This window comes from Sarcophilus harrisii, chromosome 5 (assembly GCF_902635505.1).
Source record: "Sarcophilus harrisii chromosome 5, mSarHar1.11, whole genome shotgun sequence".
In the NCBI taxonomy this organism is placed as follows: domain Eukaryota; kingdom Metazoa; phylum Chordata; class Mammalia; order Dasyuromorphia; family Dasyuridae; genus Sarcophilus; species Sarcophilus harrisii.
Genome location: NC_045430.1, coordinates 237,360,780 through 237,387,770, shown reverse-complemented (window position 1 = coordinate 237,387,770; position 26,991 = coordinate 237,360,780). Strand labels below are relative to the sequence as shown.

General features: G+C 35.8%; 1 protein-coding gene across 1 annotated transcript in view; it reads right to left on the bottom strand.

Moving 5' to 3' along the window:
• CUBN (cubilin) overlaps positions 1-26,991 on the bottom strand; it is a 282,752-nt gene that overhangs the window by 5,832 nt on the left and 249,929 nt on the right. The window contains exons 60-64 of the mRNA XM_031939914.1: positions 12,745-12,953; positions 3,899-4,061; positions 3,022-3,227; positions 2,115-2,262; positions 854-1,035 (exon numbers count right to left, since the gene is read on the bottom strand). Coding sequence (XP_031795774.1) covers positions 854-1,035; positions 2,115-2,262; positions 3,022-3,227; positions 3,899-4,061; positions 12,745-12,953 — 908 coding nt within the window. The remainder of the gene's footprint in view (positions 1-853; positions 1,036-2,114; positions 2,263-3,021; positions 3,228-3,898; positions 4,062-12,744; positions 12,954-26,991) is intronic.

Here is a 26,991-nt window from a genome sequence, read left to right as displayed (position 1 = left end):
ACAAGGTTAAGTGACTTACCCAAATTCATACAGCTAATGAGTACCTGAGATTAGAGTGGAATTTACAAAGATGAATTTTTGGGACTCCAGGCCCACTGCATTGCCTAACTGCCCTATGAAGGGGAATAATGTGAAACAAACCTGTAAAAATTAATTTGGAGCTAAAATCTGAAGGACTTTAAATACCAAATGGAGGAATTTATATTTGATCCTAGAGACAAACAGGAATCAGCAAAGTTTCTTTAGCAGGGAATACAACATGACTTGACTTTAACCTCTGAATATCCATGTAGAAGATGTGAGGAGCTTGGATTGGGATGGAAGAGACTTGAGACATGGAGGCCAAAAGGAAGTTATTGCCACAGTGGAGGCTAAGGGTGGTAAAGACCCAGGCTGGTGTAGTGAATGTACGAATGGAGATAAGGAGATGCATGCGAGAGAAGGAGTGGATATGGAACCAACAGGGCTTGGAAATCCATGCAACTCTTTCACTTAAAGGAATCCTGGCTAATATTGGCTGTTTCTTATTACCAAGTTTTAGGCAACAATCTATTAATTTAACATTTTTCACGAGATCAAACTTAAGGTTAGTCATGAACTCTCATGTAGAAAGCAGTAAAGTAAATTGTACTTTAATGTGGTTCCCCAAGACACATTTCCTTCTTCAGCATCAATGTCATAAGTTGCCTTGGATCTTGTTTTGGACTTCCCAGTGATCTCAGTTTTATGTATCATAAAGTCTCCAGCTTGGGATACTTGGGATGTGGGGGGAGTGAAAGGTGAGATGGGTCATTCCCCGTGAGAGTAAATTTTTACAGTTTTAAGATTAAGATTAATCTTGGTTGTCAATTACCTCTAAGAAGTCATCTCTGCATTCGCTTGTGTACTCCACATTGAAGGAATTGAAGAAGAGTGTGATTTTGTAATTCTCTGGGGCTCTGACAATGGTAGAGCAGTCTAGGTTATTGCCATAGTTTTCTGGCCAGCCAGGGCTCCTCAGAGAGCCAAATGTTTGGTTATATTCCCGATTGCAATCTGGGGGAAGGAGTACAAAGAAGAAAATACAATATTTGTAGTGAACCGAAGTCATCATGTCACTTTTTTCCCCCGTTTATTCCCTGGACATTAACATGAGGCAGTGTGTTTTCCTAAGGACACCAGAGGTTCTGACATTCATTTCTTCCACTTTCTTGGTTTTACAAACATTTCATCAGATGCCATTCAGGGTATTACAACAAATTGACTCCTTTTTGGAAAATTGCTTAATTCTGATTAAAATTGGAAAATGTTTGTTGGCCACATTTCTTTCTTTCTTCTTTTTTCCCCTTGCAAATCAACCCAAAACTCTAAGGCTTTATTGTGGCTGCTATTTCCATTCATCACAAATAATTTTAATGTTATCCAAACTGAGAATGGCCTGATCACAAAGTCTGGGAATAAACTTTTTGGTATCAAAAAAATAAACAAACAAAAAAAACAAAGAACGGCTTCTTCAAGATCTTAACAGTATCACTTAACATTTCTAAACTAGAGAAGATGTGTTAGTTACCCTTCAAAGTGAAAAACAGCTCTTAGCCATTTGGACTAAAGTTAATTTTTAATTTAGTCTCCTTGATATACCTTGAATAAGATATTCCATTTTTGGACTCTCCATTTTCATCAACTATCCACCACTCCTGACTTCCTCTCCTGCCCCATTCCATCTCCTGGCTTCCATCAAATCTCTGCTAAAACTCCACCTTTTTTTAAGAAGTCTTTCCTAATGCCCCTTATAAGTAATGTTTACTCTCTAAGATTATCTCTAACTTATCCTGTTTCTAGTTTATTTGTACATATTTTTTGCATGTTGTATATGGGAGTAGAGGTTGGTATTTTAGTTTTATTTTACATGTCTTTGTATCTCTGGAGCTTAGCTTTATGAATGCTTGTTAATTGTTGCTGGGTGACTTCCAATTTCTTCCTTTGTAACTTGGATCCCATAGAAAAATCCATTCATCTCATGTGGGTGAATATCACTAGTAACAAATACTGATTCATTTATTGGAATCAAGACTGATAATCACAGTAGAAACCAAAGCATATGTGAGAACATATGAATCTGATGTGATGCTCACCTGAGATTTGATAGGTAAACATGACTCTACTGTCACTACGGAATTCTTCTGATTTGAAAACCACAACAACAGTTCGCCCAGAAGAATAAAATTTAGGCACGGCAGTTGCATTTTTGCTACAGAATTGATGTACAGAGCTTTCACCATTCTGAAATTGAAAGGATGCAAAGTTATTCAAAATCAAGTTTGGCTCTCACAAAAATCAAACCCGATTTGTATTTAAATCATATATTGAGATATGATTTAGCCTTCTGCCAAAAATCAAATCTGATGCTCAGTGTGAAAGAAGTTACAACTAGATGGGGAATGGCTATGGCCTACTGTTCTTATTCACTCAGAAAGATGAATAATTTATGCATGGAAGGAAGGAAATAATGCTGATTTTTGTTCATTTCATAACAGTGTCTGTCCACAGTACAGGCAAAAAATATGTGAGTGTTGATATGGCTTCATGGAAGATTGAAATTGTAATAATGTTTGCTTAACTTCATGAATATGAAAACATACGTAAATTAGTTTTGTAAATTAATATCATACATTGTGATCCCACTGTTTATTAGAGAGTGAAATTTGATAAGAGACTTTGCTTCTTGGGCTCCACCAAAGAGGCTTTTTAGCAAAGACCACCCTTAAATTGTTGTTCCATAACATGGACACACTAGTGTACAAAATAAAAGGAGATGATTATTTAAAACTCACATAATCACAAGGCAGGAAGGGGCCTTCTGCATTTATGTGGTCTGAATCTTTTGCCTTTTTTTTTTTATTCCTAGCACTTAGCACAGTGCTTGACATATAGTATAAGTGTTTAATAAATGTTTATTGATTGATTGAATTTCACCTTGAGGACTCTTCTCTAAATCAGGTATGCAGAAATTGGGAAAAGGGCACCTGGGATGATTATTACCTCTGGAGAGTCCTGAATCTGTAGGTAATTCTCAGAGCAGTCCTCAGAGTGCAGCTGAAACGTTTGAACTACCAGTTTGACTCGCTGCTGGGGAGGTGCATCAATGATCCAAGTGCAAGCGAACAGTGGAAAAAACAGGTTTGGAGATTGGGGTGACCCAGTGGTCTGGGGGGTCTGCGTGGCATTGAATGTTCCTCCACAGGGCACTGTGCCAGAGAGAAATAATGGTGAGGTTGTACATCAGTAAGGTATTCGCTGTATGTGTTCTTGTCTGATCCTCACAAAACCCTCATAAGGAAAGGACACCAAACAGCACTCCCCATTTTGTGCTGGTCAGTCATTTCAGTCATGTCTGACTCTTTGCCATCCCATTTGGGTTTTCTTGGAACTGTACTGGTTTTCCATTTCCTTCCCCAGCTTATTTTACAGATGAGGAACCAAGGCAAACACAGTTAAGTGACTTGCCCAGTAAGTGGCTGAGGCTGGATTTGAACTTGGGGAAAGTCGCCCTTTTTACAGATGAGTCAATTGAACTCAAAGAAATGAAAAGACTGATCCAAAAACATACAGTTAATAGGAAATGAAAATGGGATGTAAAATCCAGGTTGTCTGATTACAATATATAGACACATGAAAAGATATCTTTCTTAATGCACTAATTCACAATTTTATATTTCTTTTAATAGACTATACTCAGTCTATTAAATTGAACTGTGCCCAGTTTTTGTGGACAAAAGAGACCGGCTTTCTATGTGTACATTTTGAATCCACTTATATTATGGCCAATTTATATTTCTGTAGAATCAGGGTATTCCAGATAGGGTTTATGTCAGAAATTTTTCTTTTGCCGTATTTTAGATCCCTTTAAATGACTTACAGTCCAAGGTGGTATAAGTAGCATTAAATCCTCTTTTTTCCACAGAAACATCACTGACAAATTTGACTGTGAGGAAGTTGCCTTTGGAGATAAAAGGGGCAGGTGGAATGGAACCACAAAAGGTACCGACCAAATTGGCATTTTCATTGTAGCCGTCATATATCTGTAAAAGAGAAAGAGTTCATTACTTATCCAATTATTCTCAGGACTCATGGTTTATGCTAAATCAGCTAATTCGTGGGTTAATACGAACCAAATATATTGATCTTTCATCTTCTTTTGCATGTTCCAAGAAGGTTTGTCTCATGTGGGAAGGATAAAATGATGTTTATATCAGAAGGATCATTACTGGGTGTTCTTAGGTTTAGAGCCAGCAGGAACCTCAGAACCCCCCTCATTTGGGAGCTGAGAAACCCACTGTCCTGGGAAAACAGAGTCATGCTGCCTGAGAGGGATTCTAAGCCAGGTCTTCCACTCCCCATCAGACGCTTGCTCTCACAGGCTAGGGATGCTCTCGGTGCTACAGGTTCAATGAGGCAAAGTATTTATCATTTGTCATGCTGGCATCTTCATTGTCCAGCACGGCGCAGCTAAGTAGATGCTTCATAAATGTCAAACTCGTTGAACTGAATTTCAAAGACCATGCAGAGACATGAGATGTCTAAACTGATTTCTTGGTATTCTTGCATTTCTGATTGTTCTAATTTGTTAATATTCAGTTACTTCTCAGTCATTTCTGCCTCTTTATGACCCCATTTGGGGTTTTGGCAAAGATGCTGGAGTGGTATGCCATTTCCTTCTCCAGCTCACTTTTACAGATGAGAAAACTGAGGCAAATCACGTTAAGTGACTTGGCCAGAATCACACAGCTAGTAAGTGTCTGAGGCCAGATTTGAAGTCATGAAGATGACTTCCTATCCACTGCACCATCTTGCTCCCCTAATAGAAAATTAGCTGAAAATGTCATTTATATCCCACTGCAGAGACATCCACATTCATAGATTTATACATGCATACAATTCTAATGAATTAGGGAAAGGATTAAATAAAATGCTACCCACAGACCATCTTCTTCTTTGACTTTTAGCTCATAATCCTAAAGGGTTAGGAAAAAGGTTAAATAAAATGCTACCAAAGACAATCTACTTCCTTGATTTTCAGTCCAGAATTCTTTCTCCTTCATAGTATTCTTAAACAAATGAACACTGGTATTTTTATTTTAAGGGTGGGATATATCTCTAAAGTTTTAAATTAAAGATAATCTACCTCCTTAACTTTGTCCAGAATTCTTTCTCCTTCTTCATAGCATTATTAAATCATTAATATTATTAAATGAACACTGGTATTTTTATTTTAAGGCTAGGATGTATGTCTGAAATTTTAAATTAAGGATAATCTACCTCCTGGACTTTCAGTCCAGAATTCTTTCCCCTTCTTCATAGCATTATTAAATCATTAGTATTATTAAATAAATGAACAATGGTATTTTTGTTTTAAGGGTGGGATATATTTCGAAAGTTTAAAATTAAAGATAATCTACCTCCTTGTGTTGCAGTCCAGAATTCTTTCTCCTTCTTCATAGCATTATTAAATCATTTGTATTATTAATTGAACACTGGTACTTTTGTTTTAATGGTGGGATGTATGTCTAAAGTTTTAAATTAAAGATCATCTACCTCTTTGACTTTCAGTCAAGATTTCTTTCTTCTTCTTCATAGCATTATTAAATCACTAGTATTATTAAATTAACACTGGTATTTATTTTAAGGATGAGATGCACGTCTAAAATTTAAATTAAAGTTAACCTACCTCCTTGACTTTCAGTCAAGAATTCTTTCTCCTTCTTTATAGCATTATTAAATTATTAGTATTATTAAACAAACACTGGTATTTTTATTTTAAAAGTGAGATGTATCTCTAAAGTTTTAAATGAAAGGTATAAGGCATTTCAGAGACTTCAAGAATAGAGCTACAGCTACTAACGTGACGAGTGATATGAAAGGACACTAAAGTATAAAATAAAATAAACATTTAGTAAGTGTTTGCTGAATAAATGAAGCAGAAATGGCAAAACAACAACAACAACAAAAACAAACTAAAACTCAAAATAGAAATAAGCTGCTTCAACACCAGATGGCATGTTTTTCCCTTCCTGATGAACATGGAAAATGTTCCTCTTCCTGTACCCTAGAATGGTTGAAAGTTGCAAAGAGGCAGATTTAGAGCCCCAAGTGAGACAAATTCTTCCTATCAATCTGAACTCTCCAAAGTGTGAGTAGATCTCTTATTTGGAGTCTTCAAAAGTGCTGAGGATGTTATGAAGGGGCTTTTTGATCAGGTCAAGACTGATCTAGATAGTTATTGATTTGATTACTTGTAACACTAAAATTTCTGTGAGTCTATGAAATTGTTATTTTTTCTACAAAGTGACATGCTCATGGAAATTAGGAATAGGGTCTAAGCTGTGACTTCACTGGTATTGGAAGTTCTTAATAAGAAAACTTCCTCTATCAGTTTAAGTCAGCAGAGTCTCAGGAGCTTACTGAGTTGCTATTCTGCTTCTCTCAGTGAAACATTAAGGATACAAAATAAAAAAAAAAAGATCTAGCAATCTTATAATTAAGATTTCAATAGGGGATTTTAACTTTTAAAAAAGGGGATTATAAATTACTGTACAAATATAACAAATACATTTTAAGAATCCTCATCAAGGTCCCACTTCAACATAATGGATGTGAAACAGGGCTACTTAAGGCCGTGCTAATGAACCCCAAATCTGGCAGATTCTATCAAGCCAAAAAAGTCTTTGACAGTAAACTCCACCATAAAGTCTTGAAAATAACCTAGCAATGTTTGGATGGGCACATCATCATGTTGGCGAAATGTTGATAATTTTTTTTTTCAGCCAAGCAATTCACAAAGATCTTCAGTTAAGAGAGAGGGGTTATGTTCTACAATAGTGGGTCTTTGAAGTACTGACACACTGTAATAATAATGCAACAAGTACCGCTATTATGGACAAGTTATAGTTGTTGAATCTTTAATTTTGAAATTTCCAAAGAGTATTCAGTTTAATCTTTAATATTAATAATTTAATTCCTAAAACTTTTTCTGAAAGATTTTCAAGACTTTTTATGTTGATAATATAGAAGGGGAAAATGAAAGGTAAAAAAAGAATGCCATTTTATTTGATGGATATTTACTTGCTGCAATAAATAATTCAACAGAAGCAGTTATCTTAATAACCCTAAAAGTCAGCTATCTCATAAGCCATACTGATGTATTTATATGTGAATAGCTGAGCTGGATTGTACCGACTTGGATATGGACATAGAGATTATAGTTGAATGACTTTAGCTCTTCTAACAAATGTTTTGGCACACATAAGACAGACATATAAAGAGCTTATTTATAATATTAATATTTATTATTATTTTCCAGGAAGCAGAATAGAAAATTACTCTCTGCAATGAGGAGCACCATTGAAAGAATACTTTATCTACTACCTTGAAAATAATAATAACAATAACAACAATTCACAGTTATATAATTCTTTAAAATTTACAGAGTTCTTAACTAACAATCCTAAGAGGTAATTCACTGTTCCTCATTTTAAAATTTTTTTACAGACAATTTTTATAAAGATAGTTTTCAGCTTTGGAATCCTGAAAAAAATTCTTTGCTATATTTGGCTTTAAAAGGCAGATTCAAATGTTCACATGCCTTTATTATACCATAGTTATGTTTCTCTATCAGACACAGTCTATAGCTTTTAACAGTTTACATTTTACCACTTTTCCCCATAGATCCAATTTATTTGGTATTGCCTGTGTTTCTATTACATATATACTCACTACTGTTTTAAGTACTGTGATGGATACAAGATTCTAAAAGGACCATTATTTTGTCTCCCTGCATTGACACGGATCACAACTCTGCTATATCTTAGTAACAGATGGTTTCATAAGTTACTATGACCAAAGGAAGTCACCATTAAGATGATTCCATTCCTTATTTAAATTGGTTCTCAGATGATTGAAATAAAGCCCATTAGTGGTTCTATGTTCCAATTTGATAGGGTCTGGCAGAATATTTATACTATTGGAATAGCCTTTGAGATACCATCATCATGTCTATGGTACCATTAGGTAAAGTAGTAGCAGAGAAATAAATAATTGGATCCCTGGGGCGCAGTATGTTTCCAGAAGGGTGGTCTTACAACACATCTCTGGCTCATATTTCCACCTAGGGAATCCATGGGAACATCTGCCCCTGAATCACAACTTTCATATGCAACTCTGGTTTGAACTGCAAGAATACGAGCCCAAAATCCTTCCAAAGCTTTCCTTTGAAGAGGGCAGGATCTGGACTTTCCAATTAATTCTCAAAGATGCCCTTCCCAGGATAATCTGATCCCTTGAAATCTCACCCTGTTGCCAACCCAGCCTTGGATACTTAACACCTTCCCAACTATCTGGCTTCCTGTTCCTCTAATTAGAGAGCCTTAGGATGCAGTATTAACTCTTCAGGATCTAGACTTTCCATACACTCTCAATTTTCTATCTACAATTCTGGTTGGGCTGAACTCTGTGAAGCAAGATGCCCTTATTCTGGGTATTCTCTAGGGTTGGTTGCCTCTTCCTCTACTTTCCAGCTTCCTTTCATGGGTTCTCATATTAGATTGATAGCTCCTTGAAGACAGAAACTATCTTGCTTTTTCTTTCTTTTTTAAAAATTTTCTTTGCCTGGGACAAAGCAATCACTCAATAAATATTTATTGAATATGGAATAAAATCTCTTGTTCATCTTGAAGAAACCTTCAATTTCTTTCCAAGTAGTCTGGTTTATAAACCTTAGATTGTAGGATAAGTTTCACTTGTCCCAGTAAAAGAAAAAGGAGAAGAATGCATTTATAAATGAGCATCTTAACCATTAATAAATTATTCCAGAGGGTATTAACTCCTGCCTTCTAATAGTGGGTCCCACCTTCCTTCCTGACTAATTCTGTATGATCCATGTAACTCAGAATAGAAATGGAGGGATAGGTCCATGTTGTTCCATATATATGTTTCTCTTTCTAGTACCTAAGCCTCTCTTTTTAGTACCAGAAAAGCCAACTACCCAAATTCGTTCCTCATCATCATTTCTTCATGTCTCATTGCTACTTTAAGCAACTAGTTCTAAGTTCAGCTGACTTCATCTTCACAACACCTCTCACGCTCACATCCTCCTCTCTATTTTTAGTCTGAGAAGTTCTAAGCCTTCTGCTGCCTAGACTAACTCCTTCTCTACTCAGTTAGCCTTCATTCTCTCTCTCTCTCATTCATCTTTTATGTCTTTTCCAGAATTTTATTCCTTTTATAAATAGATAATTGCTCCTTTGCTTAACTATCTCCCATGGATATCTTTTGTCTACTGATTAAAGTTCAAATTTCTTTCCCCCAGATTCAAAGCCCAATGCACCAAACACTCTTCTTCCTTTCCACTCTCATCTTCACACAGTTTATTTTTTTTCCAGAAAAACTGGACTTTGTTCTGATCCTGTCATGTTCATTATACTCTTAAATCCCTATTTGTACTTCTACTTAAGCCTGGAATATATTTCTTCTTTTTGTCAGTTAAAATTCTATCTAACCTTTAAAACTAAACTCAAATATCACCTCCTCTAGGATCTGCCCTTCATCTATTTAGTCACATGTCATCTTCACTCTTGGATCTATTACATTACTGTATTTTATAAGTCTTTAAAGTATGCATTTAATATTGTATATTATAGCTCTCTGCATTGACATTGTGTACTATGTTGAAATATAAGTTCTATGAGGGCAGAAATTATGTATTATTTAAATTTGGTATTTCCCCTACAAGGTAGCACAATACTCTGTACAAAAAAGGAATTTAAATATTATTAGTTATTATTGAAAAAGTTGGACAGGCAATATGGGGGTAACATTCTTCAGAGACCTTTCAAATTCAAATGAAACCATTTGGACTTTCTGCTGTCAGAAGTAGGGAAACCAATAAAAAAAACCAGATAACAAAGTGACATGATTAAAGTGGCAATTTAAAAAAAGATTAATTCTGTGGTCATTGGGTAGTTAACTATAGAAAAGAGAAACAAACAATGGGGGCATCAGTTAGGTGACTATTACAAAAATATAGTTCAAAGGAGTACGCCTTCATATAAGGGTAGTGGCAAGAGAAATTTCAAAGAAGTACTGGCTATGAAAAACAATCCAAATCAATTATCAAAATGATTTAGTTTGTGAAATATGGGACGAGAACAAGGGATGAGTCAAGGATATCCCCAAATTTCCATGTTCAGGTGACTGAGGAAGCAATGGTATCATTGAAAGAAATAAGGAATTGAAGGGAATAGAAAATTTGGATAAGAGGAAATGATTCCCATCCTTGCCACTGGCATTGAGATGAAAGCAGGGCCAAACCTCTTTAGAGAGCTTATTAAGAACACAAAAGCACTTGGAACCAAAAGTAATTTCTTAGATTTGAAAAGGAAGAGTTTCTGTTAATAAGGGCTTCAGGCAGATCTTTTAGGGCCTCTCACTGATAGTTTTAATGATATTGCAGCATTACAGTACTTGAGAATATAACTATTCACTACCTTTCTCTATAAGCAGAACTATAATATTAACAACTTTAATGAGATTGGTACCTATTTTGTCTTATTTTAAAGACCCTAAGAGGAGATTTTATGGTATCTTTTAGTAATCTATTCTAAAAAAACCTGCTATATTGGTTAGTATTACAATTTAGCCTTGTCTCTTAGGTCTCATTGTCAGAAATATATCTATAGACATAGACATAGAAATATCTATGTCTATAGATAATATGAATTTCTTAAATCTAAATAGCTTGACATCCGCAATTTCTTCTTAGCCTTCTCTAATCTGGCTTCTGAACTTGGCCTTCCACTGAAAATACTTTCCTAAAGATAACTATTGTTTTTCTCTGTGCCAAATCCAATGACTTCTTCATCCTTATCTTCCTTCCTCCTATGTAATATATGATATCTACTGATGACAAATCAATCCAATTATATTATTCTGGCATCTCCTATTTTCTGAGTAACCATTTGGATTCTTTCTGGATTGCTGTGGCTAAAATTCTCTGGGTCTCAATTTATTCATCTATCAAATGGATGTTAATATTTTCATATGTTAGGCATTCCATAGAATCCATAAAAGATCATGGACTTAAAGCTGATCAGAAACCCTCTAAAGTTCTCTAGTTCAAGCATCTCATTTTATAGGTAAGAAAAGGGAGCTCAGCAGAGGTAGATGATGTGTCCAAGTTCACAAAAGCATACGTTACAAAACCAGAAGTGAAATACCAATTTTCTTACTCCAACTTCAGGGATCTTTTCAATATATGATGGTAATGGTAAAGAAAGCTCCTTTGTAAACCTCTGAGTTATCAATATGGGGCATTGATAAGGGAAACCTGATTCATTTGATGAAAGTTGTTTCTTTCCTTCTATTTTATACTTCCTTTCTTTCTTAGGCAGTTGGGGTTAAGAACTTGACCAGGGTCATATAGCTACTCTGAGATCAAATTTGAACTCAGGTCTTCCTGACTTGAGGGCTGGTGCTCTATCCACTGCACATCTAGATGCCCCAATTTGATGATTTTTTTAAGGAGGTGACCCTTCATTTGGGACTTTGTATTTTCCATTGGCACCCTCACTGGGAGGACTGTGGTCAACTCCTAATTCTGAGTACATGATGACTCCTGTACACTCGATTCAATATGAATAATTAAGATTCAGTGAGTGGGAAAGAAGAGTTTGGCTTGGGCGGCTGTGGTTTGGAACCATACATTCTTTCTTTGTCTTTGAAAAGAGATCAGTTGCAAAGCTGATCCTTTTCAGAAAGCTGAAATTCACTGGGAAAAAAGGAACCTTAAATGACTAAGTTCATAGATTTAGAGCTAGACCTCAGAGGCCATCTATGGCAATCCTCTCATTTTATGGATGAGGAAACTGAGGTTCAATGAGTTAAATAATTTGTTAGGAAATGGGTATCGAGCAGTAATGATTTGATTTGTACAAAGTTCCTTTGACTCCAGAACTTTTGTTCTTTTTACTGGGCTGCCTCTAATCTGGCTCTTAAATCAGGAAACTGGAAGTATATATGTGGCCATGGAGTGAAAACCCTCACTTTTGATCAAACTATAGGAAAAGGAATACACATTCTGAGGTTGTTAGTCTGGATTTTTATATAGGTTTCTCAGAGGAAATTTACACAAGAGGGAAGAATGTGATTTTGATTATTTATGGACTGGAATGACTCCTTCTACTTTCTTTATTTGGGATGAAAAAAAGGTTGTCTTGTACCAAATATGCATTGTTATCTTGAATACTTGTATAGGAACCAGAGACAAGACAGAACCTGACTTTAAGCCCATGACTTGGGTGTGTATCACATTGTCATTAGTAACCTCTGTTTCCTTCATTGGCATTTCCTCCAAACTCCTCCTCAATCTACCACTCTCCCTATGTTTTCTCTGACAGAAAGGTGATCCATCCTCATGGCTTCCACTTGGTTCATATACAACTTTAAATCTTTATTGCTGGTATATCCTCTTACCAAAATTCTACATATCTTCAAATATCTGTTTTTAGGCAAAGCTAATTAAAGATCAAACAGAAATAAAAATAAGATATCTCTAAAATTATATTCTATAACATTTGGAAAATAAATTATTTTATAAGAATTTATAAGAATTCAATTTACTTGTAATCTTTCAGAGGACACTATATAGTAAAGCGAGGCATCCTGTAATTAGAGGCTATAATTAGCATCTGGTTTAAAATCTGATTTTCATACCTTTACATAATCATAAATGCATCCCCGATAAAAACTGCTTGATTCTAGGGAAAATGTAGTGAAGGTCAGATTGATGATTTTGTTGATAGGGGCTATTATGGTCCATACACAGTTTAAGTTCTTGTCATATATGCCATCAGCATTGGAATCAGGAGAAGTAAAAGTGGAATTTGAATTTGTTAGAAAACCTCCACATCCATTCTGAGGTCCTATGGAAAGAAAAAGAAAGAAACTCAATCATATGAAAACATTAAGGATTCAATATCTTTTATTCTCCATATTTGGAATTTAAGAAAATTTATTTTTTTACATTTTTTTCTGTCACTTTCTGATGATCATTTCCAGAATGTTCACACAAGCTTAGAAAGGGGTTAAGATAAAATTTACTTTCTTTCCAGTCTTATTTTTCTTTTATTATCATGCACATGTTCTCTATTTCATCCCTTTTAATAGTCTGTATAGGAAATGATAAAAATCTTTTTTGTGAACTAAGTCACAGCAATAGCTCAAAGTCCTATAAAGTTATTTTTAAAAATCCTTATCAGGAACAAATGATGTCACCAAAGTATCTGATGACCAATGGGTAAGAGGTTCAGTCCTCTTCTCCTCACTGATAGTAAGAAGATCAGAAGCTATATAATTAATTTCAGATATCTTATAATCCATGTATCCAGACTAATTTGGCTTTCCTCAGTGAAAAAAAGGGATTTGACTGAAAAGTGCAGAAAATTCAAGAACTCACTGTGCTTATTGTTTGTTTATGACCAAAAAAACCCTCATTTACTTTGCTAAAGCAAAAGCCAGCCTTTAGAGCAATTCTTTCACCAGGCAACGCCCATATATCACTAAGGTCACACAAGATTCCTTGATAGAGGCCACACAGAGGGTTGATTTATTGATTGTCTGATAATTTCCTGACCATGGATATTATGAGAATCTTGAAAGAGGTAGATATATGCTCATCAAAAGCATTCATCACTGTCATAGAAAATACTCAGTTCAGAGTTCAAATGGAAAAGGAATTCTCTATTAATGATGAGGTCTTCCATATACTCTTATTTCTAGGTAACATTATGCTAACTGAATCAAATCCTGGAATTTTACAGAGTTTACTAAACTCAAACCAAAATCACATAAAAGATCCAGTCTATGTGAGGAAAATCAAATGGATAAAGAAAGACTTTCTATTGGTAAACTATATTATATAGTTGGATGGACAATACATACAGTTAGTCTATCATGGCATATGTCATTGATAGATGTTGCATATAGACAATAAACTGGTTCCAGAATTGAATTAGAAAAAGACAATTGATTGGATTGTATTTGGAAAACTGCACAATGATTTAAATGACCTCTTCCCAGCTTTCTTTTGGAAAAAAAAATCCATTTAAAAAAAACCATATTCTATTGGTAATAATATATAGTTATGAATTTTGTAATATCACAGCCTCCAAAGATTGAAAATCATGAGTCAATCAGTAGGCACAGAGAGATGCATGGTACATATAAAATAGAGTGCGGCACTTAACAAATGATGAAACATGAGCACAAAATTAAGGATATCAACTAAAAGATATGTGCTCCAGAAAAAGAGATTAGCTAACTATGTTATAAATGAAAAGACTGATAGGTAGCTAGCACACATGGTGTACTGGGCCCCAGTCAGTATCAAGAGAGAAACCACAAAATCACTGGATGGATCCCTGTAGAAGAGTTTAGATAGGATATGGGGGCAAGAGTTGCATAGGACTAAAAAGTGTAGATGATTATGCACTGTATCACTGGAGAGAATGCTTACTTTGATGATATCATGGATACATTGGAATGCTAAATTAATAATTAATAAATAAATATAGAGTTATGTTCCACATCACTGGAGAGAATGCTTACATTGATGATATCGTGTATAAATGGAAGCACTAAATTAATAATTAATAAATAAATATAGTTATGTTCTGAATCATTGGACAGGATGCTTTCATTGATGATATCATGGATCCACTGAAATACTAAAGTAATAATTAATAAATAAATACAGAGTTATGTACTGTATCATTGGAAAGAATGCTTACATTGATGATATCACGTATCATTTGAAATACTAAATTAATAATTTAGGCAAGCAAGATCAAAGAATACTCTTCTAAAATAGAGTTTTACACTGTAAAATAAAAATTGAGAATATTCAAGATATATATTTTGCTACAAATATATAAACAGATATTACGTATGACATCTGTATAACTATTTATATATAGATAAAACTCCTACATAATAAGTATAACAATCTGCTCTGGCTCATGACCAGAATATAGGTTCCATCTAGGAGCAGATTTATTGAAAAAGAAATACTGATAACCATATATATACTATAAGCAACTGTGTAATTCTATACTATGTATAGTATATATACTGATAACCATATATATACTATAAGCAACTATGTAATTCTGTAGGCTATAGCTTATAACTAGCTGAAAAGTAAAACATCACCACCTGAAGAGTATACCTGTCCACCAGTAAAAGGAAGGTACCGAACACTAGAGGGTGTTGAAGTTCTGCACTATGCTTCCAGAAGGAAATTAAAGCCCTCCCCCAACCTGGCTGGACACCCAATCCGTGTCTCTTGGGCCAATGGATTGGGGCTACAGGTGTTCCAGTTAGTGGGGGAGACTGCTCTGTCAGGAGGTTCTAAGTCTGGTAACACTAGTCAGTCTGCACAGTCAGTGGTTTCCTGGAGCTGAAGCCCGTCCTGATGGCAGAGGCCCTGAGAGATTCTTGGACAGTCTCTCAGATCAAGTTCCTTGCTCAGGAAGCTAAGCCAGGTCCCACATTGCACAATATCATGCTCACATTTCTCTGTATAGAAAAACGGGCCACCAGCACAGGGTCCTGATCAGCACAGCTGTGGGGAGCCTGGGGCCTTTGTTTGGGCTGTCCTAAATCCCAAGAGTCCTACTTTGGACAGATGTTGCCTAAAAATCATTAATTTTCAGCAAATAGCTATCTATTTATCTGTCTGTCTCCCTATCTTCTATTTATCTATGATATTTCTATTATTTATCTATCATCTATCAACTATTATCTATCACCTTTATGTATATAAACACATATGTATGAATATATGTATGTCTATGTACACATGTGTGTATTACAAATATGCATGTGTATACACATATTTATGTATATATTATTACATATAATTATATATTGTACATCAATTTATAAGGTTAAACATTAGATAACTTTAAAAAATTGTTACATTTACCTTAATTAGTGGTTAGTGGCAACTTAGTGTCACAGGAGATAAAGTGCTAGATTTATAGTCAGCAAAACTTAAATTTGAATCCTTCCTTAGAGACTTACTAGCTTGTGACCTTGGGCAAACTGACCTAACACTCTCAAGCTCAGTTTCCTGGTCTATGAAATGAGGACAATGAGGAAATTTACCTATGTTGTGAGGTTCAAGTAAAAAAAATGCATTAATGTTTCACAAACTTTAAAGCCCTCTATTAATTCCAGATATGATGATGATGATGATGATACAAATATGTGACTTTCTTAATGATCAGAACTATTCTATAATCAATAGATTTTGCTTTAGGTGGAAAGAGGATTTCTAGAATTTGCTCAACTAATAAGAGTATTAGACTCATCTTTAGTTATGAAATAATCATGTCCTTAAAAAGAGATAGATAATTAAGCAATGAAGATGTTTATCATGTGTGAGTATATGTGTGTATATGGTATGGTGTATGTATGTTCAGCCATTTTTCAGTTGTGTCTGATTGCTTATGATGCCATTTGGGCTTTTCTTGGCAAAGATACTGGAGTGTTTTGCCATTTTCTCCTCCGGTTCATTTTACAGATGGGGAAACTGAGGCAGACAGGGTTAAGTGACTTGCCCAGGATCACACTGCTTGTAAAGAACTGAGGCTTGATTTGAATTCAGGAAGATAAGCTTTCCTGACCCTAGGCCCAGAACTCTATGTACTATGTCACTATCTAGCTACTCATAACTCATTTAGGCCAAGAGAATATATATATATATTATATATATATATATAATTTAAATTTAATATATATATATATATATATATTCAGTTGAAATATTCAGATAATTAAAAAACAAAAGTGATGAAAAGTTTTTTAAAAAATTGCCCAATTTCCCAGTTCAGTTTTCAAGTTTTGACTCAGTCCCGGTGAATCCGATTGCAAAATGAATATGACAACATTCATTCCACTGGGGCAGGAGTATAAATAAGGATGAATTAAAGGGCTGGTGAGGTTGGTTTCATATCCTAAAGGTTACAATAATGCTTGTGTAGCATCAAACTATTGGTGGTAGGGCTGGAGGAGACAGGGGAAGAGGGGACGAGGGGAAGCTATGACAGTGGAAAAAATCAGCTCATCATTTAAGAAAATAATGTGCATTTAAGTATATCTTCTCGGCTGACATAAGATATATCTTAACCTTGACATACTGGCACATTTAGAACCATAAATCTAGACTCTGTCTAGTTACCAAGCATTTGTCCAACATCCAGACAGCTTCCATCCATCAACACTTCATCAGTCAGGAAGTGTCAGAGGCCTTAGCTAGGCAAGAGCTCAGCGATGACACTGACCAAGGACCAATGTCACCTTGCCCTTCTCCTGGGGCTGGGAGAGATGCCCAAAAAGGGACCGGGAGCTTCCTTAGGAAAAGAAAATGTTTTCTCAGCATGGATCAATATGAAAAATATGGTCTTCCAGTAACTCCTAAGGCCTGGTTCAGCTCTGCTCAATTACAAACTAATCACCTATACATGCTTTCCAGTGACAAAGGTGAAGAACAGAGGTAGGAATGAATCAAGTGTAGCAAATACTCCCTAAAAAATGAAAATTTTTGTTTTATTTAAGAGGAGAAAAAAAAAAAAAAGAAAAAACAACTTGTTTCAGAGGAAAGTCATTATTTCAGAGGTAGTAAGTTTTGACAAGTTTTCATAGACAGACACTTTTGTAGGATGGATGTTACTGTACTGAGGGACATTGTATCTCCACTGGTTCAAGAATCCTCTACAATTCAACAGATGGCCAAGCACACTCACTGATAAAGATCCCCTTGGCTTGGGTACTGCTCTAAAGGTCAGTGACCCATCTGGTTCCTTGTGCTGCAGGGGATTCAAGATTATACAGTAATGATCCCAAATGCATAGACAATGGAAACAAATGTCTTTTAAAATAAATGCTCCGTGCAAATGAAAGCAGCAGTGGAGTTTCATTTTATATACAGAGTGTTACAAAAGTTTAGTGCACATTTAAGCTATTCAATATATTATATATATATATTAATATATATGATTATATATAAAACACCACACAAAACATAAACATATATATCTCTATATATACAAACCCATATACATATACATTCTACACATGTATATACATTGTACATTATACATTGTATACACTATATGTATATATTGTATATAGGTGTGTATGGATGCATTATATACACGTATATGTTATATACACATGCACAATGCATTGGAAATACATGTGTGTACATACATGCATGACACATTGGAAATACATGTGTCTATTCACACAGGTGTTTCCAGTGCCTAATCTTTTTAGAACAGGACGTGATAAGGATCTTCATAATGTCCTTTTATTCTTGAATCTATTAAAATGTGGATATTATCAATGCATATTCGTCACAATAGAGCTTTGCTCCAATAACTCTAGGAGTAAGACTCTTAGCTAGTTCATGCAGCGTCGGTCAAATGATGCAAATCTCCCATTTCAAAGTTATCATATCTTTCTGTGCTTTCTCCTCTTTTAAAGTTACCTTTCTCCCATTTTAAAGTTATCATATTTTCCTGTGCTATTTGAAGGGATATTTACAACTCTATATAAATAGGTAAAAATGCCAGGGAAAACAAAAAAAGCTACCAGATTTTTAAAAGTTGAGACTCCTTTTAATTTAAACCCTAATATAATTCAGCTAGATTTAACTTAAAAATAACAACAATAACCATATTAGCTGGTAATTTGTAGAATACTTCAAGGTGACAAAGAACTCACTTGATCTTCACAACAAGCCGGTTAGGTAAGTAATACAGACATTTCTATTCCCATGTTCCAGATAAAGAAACAGACTCCAACAAATCAAGTGGCTTGCCCATGATGGTCCAACTAATAAGTACTAAAACTGGGATTTGAGGCCAGGACTTTCCTGATCCCAAGTCACTGGATCGTTTCCATGACACCCAAATAGAGGAGATGATTAGAAAAGGTAGAAAAAGAAGGCAGTGATTTTATCAATGAATCCAGCTGATAAAAAATACCTTAAAGGAGCACTTGTTATATGGGAAATTGAAGGCAAACACAAATTCATTTAATTTATTATATTTAATGTTTTAATTTGTTTGATTTCATGCTGAGGAAAAGTTATGGATTATTCCCCAGAGCACTTCATAGAGCATAAGTACAAGGAGGGCATTCCATATGGCTGTTCCTTACTGAATCTGAGACTTCAGAGAAGACACACATACTCTTGTTTTCTTCACAATCTATGCAGTCTTTATATGGGCAAAGGGATTATCTATCATACTAACTTCCAACCAAAGCCTCTAATTTCTCAATAATATCAAAGTAAACTATCAGTCAAATTCAAAGAAGAGCGAGCCATTTACAAAGATTTTAGTTTCTTCTTGTTGACTCTATCTCCTGTGCCATTTAATGACCCCCTTAACCACTTTCGCTGCCTTCCTATTTCCTTCAGGATAAAATATATATTCCAAGGATGTCACGGAAGATCTTCCACTATCTGGTCTAAGCCTTAGCTCAACCCCTTTCCTTCACACACACACACACACACACACACACACATCAGGGAGAATGGACTGATAGTGGCTCCCTGATGCTTCTCTGTATGTGTGCATATATCTTCCTCCCTGCATGTCATCCTCCTGTGTGTCATCTCCTCCAGGAAGGTCTTCCTGATCCCCAGACTTGCAGCGAAAAACTAGCTCTGTCTGACTCCATTTCTCTCCGTTTGTCTCTGTCTTTCTTTCTTTCTTTCTTTCTCAGTTTCTCTTTCTGTATCTCTGTATGTGTCTCTGTCTCTATTTCTCTCTCTCCTTCCTTCTCCTTTCCCTCCTTCTCCTCCTCCTCCTCCTCCTTCTTCTTTTCTATCTCCCCCCAGAGTCCTTATCTCATTGTCTACTTTGATTTTAACATATTCTACTTTCTGTTTTAAATATTCATGTCTATGTTTTGTTCACCTTCCTCACTTTTTCTTTTGCTCCACTCTCACTCCCCACCTAGATTGTAAGCTCCTTATGATCAAGAACTGCGAGGTTTTTCATCATTGCATTCTCACTGCTTATGATATTTTCCCAAGAAAAGGGTTTAATAAAATACTAATTGAGTCAATATGAGTAGGATAGAATTGGCTTACACACCTCTGTCAACAGCTGTAGGATGCCTTTATAGCTATAATTTTTTGAATTCTGATAGTGGATTTTTAAGAATAGAATTGTCCTCCAGGAGGGCCACTTCCTAGGGCACATAATTACTGACTCACATTGCTCATTCCTAATGACCAGCACAGAAATGTAGATATCTTGGTTCCAAACCAATGCCTAACGCATTTAGGCACAAATCCAGCTGGCTTTAGGGCTCCTGGGTCTTCCTGGAGACTAGAACCTGTGCTTTTTGACTTGCTGGCAATGCTGACAAAATGCTCAAACAATTAATGAATTCATTGTGGGTGGAGAGCAGAAGGGGGGGGACACACTTCAGAAAGGGGTAGACTGTAATACAGGAAATGGCTGTGGACATATTTTCCCCTCATTGTTAAATGAAATGTTGCATGCATGAAATCGTCTTCCTCTATTTTGATTAAGAAAATCTAAAGCAGCTCAGATTTTTGTAAACAGGGCCAAGGTCTTTGAAGATAAGGATAAATGACATTTTTGCATCCATTGCCTCTGACCCAAATCTGCAATGCTAGGATTTCAGTGAGAATATCAAAATGGGAAGTTTCAATAGAATTAAATTGGACTCTATTTTCCCTTCTGTGAACAGAAGAGTTATAACACATCTTATTCCTATGTGCAAAGGGGAATGAGCAAGGCACCCAGCCCTCCCATTCAGCATGGTAGAATTTGGTAGAATTATGCAGAAGTCAGCAGCAGCCAAAGAGAATTCCCTCCTCAAAAAAGGTGAAAGGTTACATCAAATTTTTCTTATTTATTGCCTAGATGCAAGAGGCAATCAAGTAAATACATGTCAGAGGAAATACCCCCCCCCATTTGAATTTATGGTCATGTCATTGAAGAAGCTTGGAGAGGTATTAAATAAGATATTGAGGCTTAGAGAGGTCAAGTCACCTGTCCAAAATCACTGAGATAGGAAGAGGCAGAGCTGGGACTCAAACTCACACTCTTTCCCCTTGATTTATGATTATGGTTAATTTAATTCTGCTTTCAAATATACTGAGTTGGCAGCAACTTATAGAAGAGTAACAGAAACTCTGGAGTTTGAGCCAGAAGAGAAGAAGGTTTCGATCCTATCTCTGATAATTGTTGCCTCTGTAGAACTGGGTTAAATTATTTAAACTTCTACAAATTTCATGAGAAAATGATTATTTGTGTGATCTAAACCTTCTAGTATTGGGTGAAGGCTAAGTGAGATTATACATAAAGTCTATAAATTCAATGAAAATGGCAGTTCTCTTTTTTTCTCTTCTTTTTAAAAACAGTATTTTATTTTTAGAAAAACAGGCAAAGATAGTTTTGTAGAACCTTGTGTTCCAAACTTTTCTCCCCTTTTCTTCTCACTCCCTTCCCTAAGCCAGCAAACAATCTGATATAGGTTAAACATATACAATTCTCCTAAACAGATTTCCATATTTGTCGTGTTGTGCAAGAAAAATCAGATCAAAAGGGCAAAAGACAAGAGAAAGGAAAAAAAAAGCAAGCAAGCAAATAATAACAACAATAAGAAAAAGGTGAAATATTATGCTTTGATCTACATTCAGTCTCTGTTGGATTCCTAGTATCAACTCAACTTGAAACAAGGTGAAAACTCAAGGGTGATGTCAGAATCCTGGTGTTAACTCAATAGAATTGATACAGTGCTTATTGGTTCACACCTTAGAGCGAATCCTTACAAGGTGATAAGTTGCTAATACTGATGGAAACAATGCTTGTATTCATACCTTTATTGAGCTCATAAGTATCTAAGTACTCAATGGAGTTCACATGTTTGGGAGATTCAGGGGTTAGAAAGAGATATCTGAATTCACACCTCCCTTAGGGCCAGAGAGCATGCTAGGAGATAACCCACAATCCCACTCTCGGAGAAGTAGCATAAATAGAGCACTCTGGGAGAGACAGAAGCCTACTCGCCTCAGTTGGAGATCGAGAAACCACGAGTTGGAGTTGAGCTGGAGGCGAGAAAGGACAAAGCTGCAAGATCTCTTGGAACCAAGCAGAGAGTTAGGTCTCAACTAACCGGGCTATTTTGGAAGGAGAAATAAACGTTTGCATTTTTACCAGCTGGCTGCATTTTGGAGTAATTATTGATTGTAACTGAAACTAAGGCTGCCTCCAGAAAACCTTCACAAGTCTCCATAAATTTCTCTCTGGATGCAGTTGGCATTTTCCATCACATCTGTTATAATTGCCTTAAACCACCCCATTTAAAAAAAAAAAGTTAAATCATTACAATTGATCATCACATAATCTTGTTGTTATTGTGGACAGTATTCTCTTGGTTCTGCTCACTTAACTTAGCATAAATTCATGTAAATCTTTCTAAGCTTTTTTGAAATCATCCTGCTCATCATTTCTTATAGAACAATATTTCATTACATTCATATATTATAACTTATTCAGCTATTCTCTAACTGATGTACATGCACTCAATTTCCTGAAATAGTTCTCAAATCTTTTGGTAACAAGACATCTTTACAACAGTTAAAAGATTAATAAGGATCTCCCAAATGGTTCTTATTAATGTGGGTTATATCTATCAATATTTCTATGTTAGAAATTGTCTTTATTATTATTATTAAACATTATTATTATAAAATAGTTTTGAAATCCTGGACCATTGAAAGGTTCTTGTTCCCAGACCACCAATTAAGTACCAATGAAGTAATTTTTAAAATGATTCTTATATGTAAGCATTGGGGTAGGACTTAGGACAAGGACAAGGACAAAAAAAGAATGAGTCTCTACCAGAGGAGACAATTCATATTTATAAAAGAGCAGAGGTTATTGAGGGCCCACCAGGGGAGAAAGAGAAAGATCAATTGGTTGGTAGGAAGAGAAAGGGGAGAAAGCAGTGTCATAGTAAGCAAGGGAGAAGGTAACATCCTGGACCATTTTGTAAATCTTAAAGCACTATATAAATGTAAGTATTCACAATGAAGCTTTGAATCTGATAGAAAATATTCCTTGGCTTTGTTCCCTCTGACTCATTCTCTACTTCCCTTATTCATGTGGTTAACATTGGATGGTTCTCCACCAAGAGGACAATAGAAAATTGTCTGGCATGGAATTAAGGGGAGCCAGGCCTACAGAGCTAAAGAAAGGCGAAAGGACATGGGAAGAGAGGAAAAGAGGGAGAACAGTTTTAATTTGAGTAGACTTGGGCTGCCAGAGAAAGGGATCAGCACTAAGGGGAGAAAATGAATTTGGGGAGCTGGAAAGTGAGTGATTCAGATCAAAGGGAATGAGTGCAGAAGGACTTCCTAAGTTGCATTCTGAATAACAACTATAATAATTATTTCACTACATGTACAGTACTGTCTTAGCACTAGGGATATGGAGATGAAAGAAGGCACAGTTTTAGTGCTCATGAAATATACCTTTACTTCAGAAATTCCCAAGTGGTCCATGGATAGATTTGGGGGATAAAGGAAGGGAAGTACCTGTGAACTTGGATAAAAAAATAATGTATGACTTTATCGCTAGAAATTTAGCATTTCCTTTAGCTATGAATTTTTTAAAAATTCTGAGAAAGGATCTGAAATTTTCACCAGACTTATAAATACATCTGTAAACAACAAACAGGGTTAAGAATTCTCATCCTACAGTGATATAACATTTCACAGTCAACAAGAAATTTTATATATTCTACTGGGGAAAGGCAACAATAGATAGCTAAGTAAATAGGAGATATTTGCAAGGGAAATGCAGTCATTTCAGCTGAAATTCAGCTGGTACCTTGCTGAATGAGACAAGGCTCATGAAGGGTGCAGTTCATTTTAAGTTATGGGCAGAGGGCTGCCTTCCCAGGACTAGAACTGACAGAGTACAGCCTTTGGACTCGGCTACCAAGGCCCTTCTGTGCTGACTTCTGTGTCAGCAAAAAGGCCTGCCAGGTTCTAAGCCTTTTTGGCCTGGTTTATACAGCTTTGGGCGTGGCTGCACAGCCATGTGTCCTGCAGAGAAGCTGGGGAAGTTTCCTTCCTATCTTTCTCACCCACGGAGTATTCTCAAATGCCTCATATCCAGAGGGTAATTTGGGTCCCCCACTTTCCTGTAATGGCACCCACTTCAGGGCTCACACAGAGAGATCCTATATATAGCTCTTTCATCTGAGCTTACCTTCCTTCCCTTACATATTCTAATGATCAAGTTTTCTTTCTTCCCCTCTATTCCCCAAAGCCCATAATTAATTATACCCATGGGGCTACCTCATTTTTGGAACATCATTGTTTATCAGATTTGTATTATATTATTAATTAGAGATTCTGGCTAATCCCTTGGACATTATTTCAGCAATGAAGAGTATCAGCTATTAGAATTTGTGTTTTTTTATAGCACTTTCTCTGCACCAGCATTACAAACTCCCTGGGAGAGTGATCAGAATGGTATATTTATTGGATTAGAAAATTGGGTCCTTTCTGTGATTGGTTTAATTTCAGGTTTGCCTTTTCCTTTGTTTTCAGAGCACTATGAAAGGAAGCAAGCAAATGATATTTGTTTGGTTTATATCTTTTGGACACAATGAGGGAGAGAATGGTACACTTTCTTCAAGGAACATATAGCATTGAATGGATAGTGATTAGTTACAGGGTCACAGTATATATTTCACCTATGCTTTTTAAAAAACATTTTTAACTAAAATATATTTAATAAACTTGAGTCTACATATTAGATCAGATTAGTGGAAATATTTAAAGGAAAATTTTATTTCAGGTGTGTATGGGGGAGGATAAGGAGAACATCATTTTCCAGAGCAATGATTTTCAGATTTTTTCTACAGAATCACAAGATTACATGGCCTTGAAAGAATCCTCCTTAAAGAAAGCATGGTTATTAAACACGCCTGAAAATACAGAAATGAATCAGTTTAAGCTATCTCAGGGATATCTAGTGACAAGACCCTTTCTTGAAATAACTTCATATTTTATTTACATGGTGTCATTGCCTTATTGGTGGTGTTTACCATACAAGGTAATGCTTAACTTATGAAAAATTATATTTTATTAAAAACATTGAGCACAAAAGAAAAAAAGAAAACACAGCAACTAAAAAAGCCTGAGGGAGATCAGAGGAAAGTTTGAGAAAAGATAAATGTTGAGTTAAATAAAGAAAATTATTTCTGATGGATCTGTGAACTTATCAATGTAAATAATCAATTAATCACTAGAAATTTATTAAGTGCCAACTATGTGTCAAGCGCCGTGCTAAGCACTGGGGATATAAATAAAAAAGAAAGTTGACAGCCCCTATAAGGAATGTGTGGTTGCCTACTTTCCTACTCTGTACAACTCCATTGCCCTTGGTTGGCACTCAATTTTAAATCTTCAGAGATCATGCTACTCCATGTTTGTAGCCACAAAAGAGTATTATAATTTAAAAGATGTGCCTTCATCTTAGGTAGTAGCTTGAGGAAATTAAAAACAAAAGTGCAGTTTTGTAAAGGTAACACAGCCTGTTCTTTTTATTCCTGTTCAATTCTGAGACCAGCTTATTGTCCATCTGTAATGTTTGTCCAGGATATAAGTACTGATGGAACAGCTCTATGAATCATCCACCCAGATGCACATCATAATTTGGACAATAACTATTCTTCATGTACTTGGTTTTATTTATTTGTTTGTTTTTCAGTGTGGAAATTAAGGGCTTATGGTTCTCATTTAAGAAGGTCTGTATGTTCCAGAGCTTAATATAGACAAACACAATGTCATTAATTAGGAAACATTTATGAAGTGTCTACTGTATGCTGGGTACTATTTTATGGGTCAGGGATACAAAGACAAAAGAGGAGCAATTCCTAAAAATACACTAAAGGGAAACTATTTGGAGAAATAGTAAGGAGCCCAGTTGAGCTACACCATGGAGTGAGTGGCAGGGGGTAATGGATGACACTCCTGGGATGCTAGGGTGGGACCAGATTGTGAAGAAATTTAAATAACAAAAAGAGTTGATATTGGATCCTAGAAGTAATAGGGGAACCATTGAAGTTCATCAAATAGGGGGCTTATGAATACACATCTGCACTTAGAAAAAATATTTTGGAGGCAGATTAGAGATGAATTGGAATAGGGAAAGATGAGAAAGGATGAGACACTAGGAAGCTATTGCAATTGTTCAGGTGAGAAATGAGAAAAGCCTGTAGTGTATGGGGAAATAAAGAGATACCCACTGGTAGAAATGAGAGATGACTGAGAAGTTGGGAATGACAATGACCATGAAGTAACAAAACTGAGTAACTGGGAAGAGAATGGATGCCGAAGGCAAAAACAGGAGGTTGAGGAGGGAAAGGTAACATACATATGTTGAGTTTGAGATGCCTTCAGCACGTGCAGTTCAAAATGTCTAAGTTTGAAAGCTAGAGCCAGGAACAGAGACTAAAGCAGTAAATATAAATATGATGCGTGTGTATGTGCACAGGTGTGCATTCATAGAACTATCGATCTATCCACATATGTAAGTTTGTATAGATCTAGATCAAGATATCCTCCAGAGCCCCTCTCAAGCCTCAGCTCCAATGCTCCCTTTCCTGATTCCCACACTGAACTCAACATTGTTTATTTTGTGCATAACTTGGATTCAGCAATCTATGTAACCAATAGAAGGTAGCTTCTTTGGGAGCAAAGGCTGCCATGTTTTTGTCTTTGTATTCTACTCTGAAGCCTCATAGTGACATAGAATTGACCATGGAGGAGATCACAGTACTTCCTAAACTCTGGCACATCCTTGTGAGCCAGAAAATGCTTTTCTTATGGAC